Source organism: Lathyrus oleraceus, chromosome 2 (assembly GCF_024323335.1).
Source record: "Lathyrus oleraceus cultivar Zhongwan6 chromosome 2, CAAS_Psat_ZW6_1.0, whole genome shotgun sequence".
Taxonomy (NCBI): Eukaryota; Viridiplantae; Streptophyta; class Magnoliopsida; order Fabales; family Fabaceae; genus Lathyrus; species Lathyrus oleraceus.
Window position 1 is genome coordinate 368381006 of NC_066580.1, and position 7521 is coordinate 368388526.

Consider the following 7521-nt stretch of genomic DNA (forward strand, 5'->3'; position numbering starts at 1 on the left):
AGTTGAAAAGTTGATTGGTAATGGAAGGTTTTTTTTAAGGGTTTTGTGTTTGACAGTGAACTTTCAAGAATAAGATCGTACAATGGGGTGTTTTATGCAATTTTTCGCTTGACTTTTTCAGATATGCATCTCCGAAAATATTATTTAATTGTTAATTAAACCAATTCGGTGAATAAAAACACCATAAATGAATATAATGGATATTTCGGAGATGCATTCTCATATATATCCTAAATAATATGCATAAATGTATCTCTAGACAAAAAAATTATTTAAAATGAAGTGATTTACAAATTACAAAAAATTGTATAATTTTGAGTGCGTCTGAAAATACCTCTCCAAATAAAAAAAAAAGAGCATTTTCAAATTTTTAGAATAATAGGACACCCCTACGTATGAAAAGAACATTCCTAAGTAATCCCCAAAGATGGGCCGGGGGCCATGTTTGAACTAGACCCGGGAATATTTAATAAAAAACTTGTGGTAGTTTTAACAACTTCCGTCGCTTGCTTCAGAAACCATTATTATTTGTCAACACTGAAAACGAGTCTCTCTATTCGTTCAAGTCGCACCGTTTTCTTCAATCAGAAAACTGGTACATGCATCTGATTCCTAACCTCATATATTCAACGATCGATTCTCAAATTCACCATCTCTTTTTAATTATCTATTTCCTCTTTGAATATATCGATGTTTCAGTGAAAACAAACCATGAATTCTGGCGATGGATACGCTGTTGAAGTCACCGGTCTCTCTCCCAATGCCACCGATAAAGATGTCTCTGAGTTCTTCGCTTTCTCCGGTGCCATTCAGCATCTTGAAATCATCAGGTAAAAAAATAAATTAAAATCATTTGTTAAATATTGGGTAACCATTAATTTTTGAGTTTTTCTAATGCTTTATAAATCCATGTAACAAAAAAAATCTCAAAAAGTAGTGGTTTAATTAGGGTAAACTAATTAACTGATTCCTAAACTAACTATAACTGATTCCTAAACTAACTATAACTGATTCTGTTAGTGACTTTGCATATGATAACGAACTAGGTTTAGCAATATATATTGAAGTAAACCAAAAATAGTATATCCAATAGCACTTGAATGAGACGTTAAGAGATCTCTTCTAGTCTTCCCTCTTAACCCGAGGTTCTGCGTGGGTTCGCAGTTGCGCTCAGAAGATATCTTGTGTCTACGAAATTTCAGTCTAGTATGGATCAGTTAGCAGTTGCACGCAGAGGATATCTGGTGTCTACCAAATTTCAGTCTAGTATGGATTAATAGCGCATAGTGACATAAAAAACCTTGACATTGTCGACACAACAGACAGTTTTAGAAAACTTCGATTATCACATCCATATCAACCTAATTTGAGTGTTTACCTTATGAAACATAGAGAAGTTAAGAAACATAATCTCTGATGTAGATAAGGGAAAGTTGTAGATAGAAGAAATTTAGCTGACTTTTGTTCGAGGTTAGTTGGGCTGTAACCTGCAAGAATAAATATGGGAATTTAAGTGTGAAAAAGGCACTGAAGTTGTATCCTTTTTTTTAATTGTTTCTGGTTCTTGGGGCTGTATCCATATTGGGACAATACTGAGGGCAAAGGTTAATCAATAATGACACATTCTTCTACTCGCAATTTTGCAGTTACCAGAGCCAGTCTTACTATTAGAAAGAGAGTGCCATCCTTTCTAAGAGGTAAAGAAGATGACAAAAGAAAGGGGCGAGTTATTTTCTTACTTGCAAATTAACCAATTAAAAGCTTAGGACTGGTTAGGAGCCCAAGCCAGTAAGCACCAATGAGAATTGGAGTTTTGCAGGGTGTATGTTTTTTCTTAAGCTACTAGCCTATTGGGTGGGTGAAAACCTAATAAAAAGCATGGTTTACGTTTCTATAGCCCTTATAAGGTGCTAGAGAGATCTGTGAATGTTGTATTCAGGTTGGAATTACTGTAAGGCAGAAGAGTATAAAACACAGCAATTGACATCTAAACATAATTAATTATGAGGACCAACGTCCTGATTGATAGACGCTATATTGACCAATTTCCTTTTGAACCTAATTTTCTTGGGTTTTTGTTCTCTCTTTATTGCTGTTCACTTTACTGAAATGCGGTGTACAATTTTCGCCTAGAAACCAATTCTGTTAGACGTTTTTGCTGCTTAACTCACTCGGTATATTGGAATTTGTTATGATGTCAATTAGTAGTAAACTTTGCCGAAGGGATTATTTCAATATTCCCGCTTGTAAAAGAGCCTTTGATCTTCAATGTTGAGCTGTTGATAATGTTTGGTAGGTAGCTGGACTGAAAGTCTGAAACTACCTGTAGTATTGTATTTTGTCGTTCATGTTTTTGAGATATGATTGGCTTTTGGCATAGTACATAGAATTTGATATGATTCTTGTTTTTTTTGCCTGGAACAGGTCTGGTGATTATGCTTGTACTGCTTATGTGACTTTCAAAGATGCATATTCTCAAGACACTGCATGTTTACTTAGTGTGAGTGTTTATCTAACTCGTGCCCAAAATACTTACAAATTATAATGCTAAAATTGGAATTGTGTCAATGGGAAAGTTCATGATATATTGATTATGTTCTGTTATTCATTGGTTTCTTCACAATTTTTTCTGTTAGGGAGCCACTATTTTAGATCAACGTGTATGCATAACACGATGGGGGCAGTATGCAGAAGAATTTGATTTTTGGAACACACCCTCCCGTAGTCACGAGGACGAGAGTTACTCAACTGTATGTATTTTAATTTATTTTCCTACGCTGCTAATGGTTACGGTTACGGATTTCTGGTCATTGTTTGGCATTCAATGTTTTTATACTATCAATTTCAGACACACCATAGCAGTCAATTTGTTTCCTCTGCTGGAGAAGCCGTTTCCATGACCCAAGAAGTTGTCAAGACCATGCTAGCAAGGGGATATATTCTCAGTAAGGATGCATTAGCCAAGGCCAAAGACTTTGACGAGTCACACCGGGTTTCTGCCACTGCAACAGCCAAGGTTTCTGAATTGAGCCAGAGAATCGGCCTCACTGATAAGATATCTGCTGGTTATGAAGCTGTTAAATCTGTTGATCAGAAGTATAATGTCTCTGAAACAACCATGGCAGCTGCATCGGCAACTGGAAGATCAGTAGCAGCTGCTGCAAACTCCGTGGTAAATAGTAGCTATTTCTCAAAGGGAGCCTTGTGGATGTCCGGTGCTCTAACCCGGGCAGCTCAAGCCGCATCTGATTTGGGTAACCGCGGTGCTAGGCAGTAAGGCATTGAAATTGTTCTACTCTTATATTTCTTGTATATATAAATCCGTGCTTCTGCTATATAACTTCTCTAACTTTTACAATGTACAATATAGGCTTGAACAATTTTTCAGTTTCTACTTTAAAACAATTTCTTTGTGCTAGTCCCTACACAAGTTTTGTATCGGTTTTAATCCGTAAAAGATAAGACGATTTACTTTTGTTCTTCATTGTTCTGCTTTTAATTCTTGCAATATTATTGTTAGTTGAATTATATTTAAACTCTAGGCATTTATTTGTTTTATTGGAAGAAATTAAACATGAATAAATATTTGAGAAACTAAATCCAGCAATAATATTTTCTAATAAAACACTATATTAATGTTCGGGAAAATAAACTATACTGGGAACGGATTTAGAAATCTTGATTAGGAAGGGTGAGATTTAATACTATAAATATTTGAATAAAAATATATATTAACGAAATAATGATTATGTGATTATCATCAAATAAAAATGCGCTGATTACAAAAATTATGTCATTTAAGTGAATAATTGTGCGTTTGAACATTTTCAACACTGTTAAGTATATACCTTTATTTGTATGCGTATGCGAACAACAAATCATTTAACAATTTATCATAACATTGTGAATTTATTTCTTCAGGTAATGCTAACTTGTGTGGCATATAACAACCCATAAAATTATTAAATAATTATTTATAGGGCAACACTTAATTTTTAATGAGAAAAAAATATTCAATTTCTTTCAACAAGATAAGTAGGTTATTTTTATAAGTTATTTCTTGAATGATGATGAAATGAAGGCCAAAGATAAACAAAAAATATAAATTCTTATTTAGCGAACTACCTACTATTTAAAATATCAATATGTCATTTTTATATTTTACTTAAAAATTCTCTCTTATCGATTATTGTTTTATGATTATAGCCATCCTTTTATAACTCAAATATATTTTTATTCTTTTTGTAATATTTAAATACTAAATGATTAGCCTTTCAAACAATCAATATCATAATTTGAATTATTCTGAAGATATTACTGTTATAAAATATTATTAATTTAATGGTACATATCTTTTCAAGTATGAAATTAATTTAAAATAGACCCAGGTTGAATTAAAATAAAAATGTCTTGGTTAATATCTATTTTGTCTCCTCCATTTTGATAAAATTTGAAAAAAAATTATGTAAATAAAGTTTGGATTTTTTTCTTCTGATTTTTAAAGATTCTTCTATTTTGCTCCATCTTTAAACTCAATCATTAAAAAAATCTGATTTGACAATGGCATAGTGTAATATTTTAGCATTTTTCATTTAAACTTAAAAAGATGGCAATTTAAACCCATGTAAATGACCAAAATAACTCTAAGTGAAATAACTTCATATGAAAAAACCCGAATTTCTGAATAACTCCTTCCTTTTTCTTCATCGTTTCGCCCGCTCCATCCTATCTTCATCGTTTTCGTTAGCCATTGTTATAGAAGCTTCAAAGTCCAACCTTCCTCGCGCCATTCCACCTTCGAAAATAAAAATGTCAGGAAGTTTCAAGACAAGCATGTCTTCAAATGGAAGAATCACTCCAAAATATGGACATAATCTCTCTATGAAGATGTTTGTTTCAAAATCTAGTGTTAATTCAGGGAGAAAATACTGGAAGTGTAAGTATTGGGGTAAAGAAGAAGACTGTGAATTATTCTATGAGGATGATGAATTTTTTGTTGTAAATGAAAGAGAATCAACTCCAAAAAATGATGATGGATATTGTTCTGTTTGGGAACCAGAAATTGATGTTTCCACTTCACGAAGGAACCAGAAATGATGAGAGATGAATAAATCTCGATTTTGAACGGTGGCTTCTATCTCCTTAACGGCGTCGTGGGGTGGACTTGCATGGTTAGCACTCCAACGCCCAAGTCAGTTCAAGATTCAAGAAGAGTATAATGAAATTGGAGATCAGAGATTGTGTATATTCTCATGGCATGTGAACTATTTTATATGTTGGGTCGAGTAGAGTGGACTTGAGATGAAACGTGCCTTGGTCAATTGGGCCTTTGGACGGTCCATAATAGTTCCCCAAAGGCTTTGTCAGACAGTGAAGGAGCTACGGAAAGCCTTAAGTATCATTGCCCGACCTTCATGTCGCAGTCAGGTGTGGAAATGAACTGAATCGCGTGGAATCAGTTTTCGAAAAGTAATGGGGAACAAGTGCATTTAATGCAGGTTTTTAATTGAGATGTTTCGTCACCCATTCCTGACACATGTGATAAGATGACCAGCTAAGGCACTGCGCAGTTCAGAGAGTGCTTAAGTGCACTTGAGTTTAGTGTGTTCCCATGAGTGAGATTATAGTAGTTGATCTTGTGATTCCTGCTTATGCTTGGTCTTGATCCTTCAGTTGCCATTGCTTATAAATAGGGGTGAGTTGAATGTTTGGAAAGTTTCGTAGCCTTTTAGTTTTCAAGCTTTCAAATATATTTTTCAAAGAAACATTTTCGTTCCCTTCCCTTGAGAATATCTTTAAGAGTGATTTACAACTTTGCTTAAAACTTTGCTTTTTTTTTTCATTTCTCCTGCTTCATCAACCTTCTTTAACTAAGTACTCTTATAACTCAAGTTTTACTTAAAACACTTCTTATTCCCTTAGTTACGATGAAGGATAATACTGTTGATTTAATGAGCGATTATGAAGTTGAAACTTCACTTGCTTCTGCAACGGGGATATCCCCTAATTCTTATCCTCCTTATTTTGATAGTAATCATTTAGAACCAAAAGCCGTTATCTTATTTGATGATTCTGACTCAAAAAGGGTGTCTGATACCTTACTGTATGAAGGAACTCCTTCTTCTAGATTGTTAGATGCCCTCATATCCAATGTTGGCGGAAGAATAAATTGCATTGATGTCCTCATGACCCTCATGTCTTGTTGTAGGAGGAGGTGAGGGCCAACTTGAGAAAGAGGGAATATGCCAAATATTTTATTTAAGTTCACATGCGAACAATTGGTTGCCAGCCGAACAACATTGAGGTGTTGGAGCATTAGAATCTTTGAAGTAGTTAGGGTACATCGGAGTATGATGCAAAGGTACTGGGAGCTTCCCCGACTCTGAGCATTGAGGCTGCCATTACTAATCTTGACATTGTGGTCGACCATCATTTGGAGTGGTTAGTCTCTTCGGTGCTAGTGGAGAATATGATATGTAGTTCTTTTTCTGATTGTATGGTCCCGTTCAACGAGCATTCATTTACGTGACTAGGACTTTGGTTGCCTTTTTCTGAATTTAAGGTAGTCGTCTTAATTTTTTGAAAGTTGCTCCTTCCCAGATTCACTCGGGGTCATAAGCATATATAAGGGTCTTCCAACTATGTGCCGATTACAGATCCTGAAATCCCTCTCTTAAATCATTTTTTAATCTTTTCCATCCGAGGCATACTTCCCTGGACAATTTTTGTGATCAGGGGCTTATTAGTCTTCATCCGGTCAAACTTTGGTTCGACCCCTTAACTCTAGATTAGGGTAATTTTCCAGGACGTGTCCTCTTTATGAAACCCCTCACACTTACGACTCATTCTGCTTTCTGCTACCTCCCTTCCTGTTCTCCTTAATTATTTTGGTTTTCATACCCAAAGTATTGGTCCAAACTCCATTTTAACTGGCCTGCTTACTCCTACTATGGCAAATCAGACTCTCTTTCTCCGGATGAGGTGATGATGAAAGAGGAAATCATATCATGTTTCAAGGGCTTATATATGAGGAAGGATTCGGCCTTGGTGAAGTACCCATACCTACATGAGGAATAAGCGAATTAATACTCATGTTATCTTGAGTGCATTTGATTTTGAGGAAGGGCTGAAGGTTTTTGGTGACAATGGACATCTTTTTACATGCGTGATTGCATTTTGCAAATAACATGGATAAGGTAAGCAAGATGAAAATATTTTACAACCTTGCTAATGTCCAATGTATTCGAGCTACGATGAATATTGAGACTTCTTCTTCTTCCCCCACTCCTTTGGCGGTTACTACTTCTGCTCTAGCGCCTTCTCTTACCCTTGCTATAGAAGCTTCAGATCTTGTGCTCGAGGTAGATCATCTCCTAGATTCTGTGAACATTTTTATAATGAGGGGACCAACTTCACCTCTGGTTTCAAAAAAGAGGCCTCGGGAGGAGGAACATCCATCTTCTCGGATTGATGCTTCTACAAAATGGACTCGTGTCATTAAGGACGATGCTTATAGTAAGG

The 7521-nt window shown here is 35.3% G+C and overlaps 1 protein-coding gene across 2 annotated transcripts; it reads left to right on the forward strand.

Annotated features, from left to right (window-relative positions):
- Nucleotides 1-438: 438 nt before the first annotated feature.
- Nucleotides 439-3484, forward strand: LOC127119547 (binding partner of ACD11 1). 2 transcript variants are annotated; one of them, XM_051049795.1, is made up of 5 exons: nt 439-595; nt 700-830; nt 2425-2500; nt 2637-2750; nt 2849-3484. In XM_051049795.1, the coding sequence occupies exons 2-5, from the start codon at nt 712-714 to the stop codon at nt 3275-3277; spliced, it is 738 nt and encodes a 245-aa protein (XP_050905752.1). In that variant the 5' UTR covers nt 439-595; nt 700-711; the 3' UTR covers nt 3278-3484. The 2 variants fall into 2 exon arrangements, with proteins under 2 accessions (XP_050905752.1, XP_050905753.1); XM_051049796.1 differs by having other exon boundaries at nt 487-596; nt 692-830.
- Nucleotides 3485-7521: the final 4037 nt, after the last annotated feature.

Coding starts and splice junctions, on each gene's coding strand:
- LOC127119547 (XM_051049795.1), top strand. CDS start 712: ATGAATTCTGGCGATGGATACGCTGTTGAAGTCACCGGTCTCTCTCCC. Junction 2,501..2,636: donor ACACTGCATGTTTACTTAGT/GTGAGTGTTTAT, acceptor TTTTTCTGTTAG/GGAGCCACTATTTTAGATCA. Junction 2,751..2,848: donor AGGACGAGAGTTACTCAACT/GTATGTATTTTA, acceptor TATCAATTTCAG/ACACACCATAGCAGTCAATT.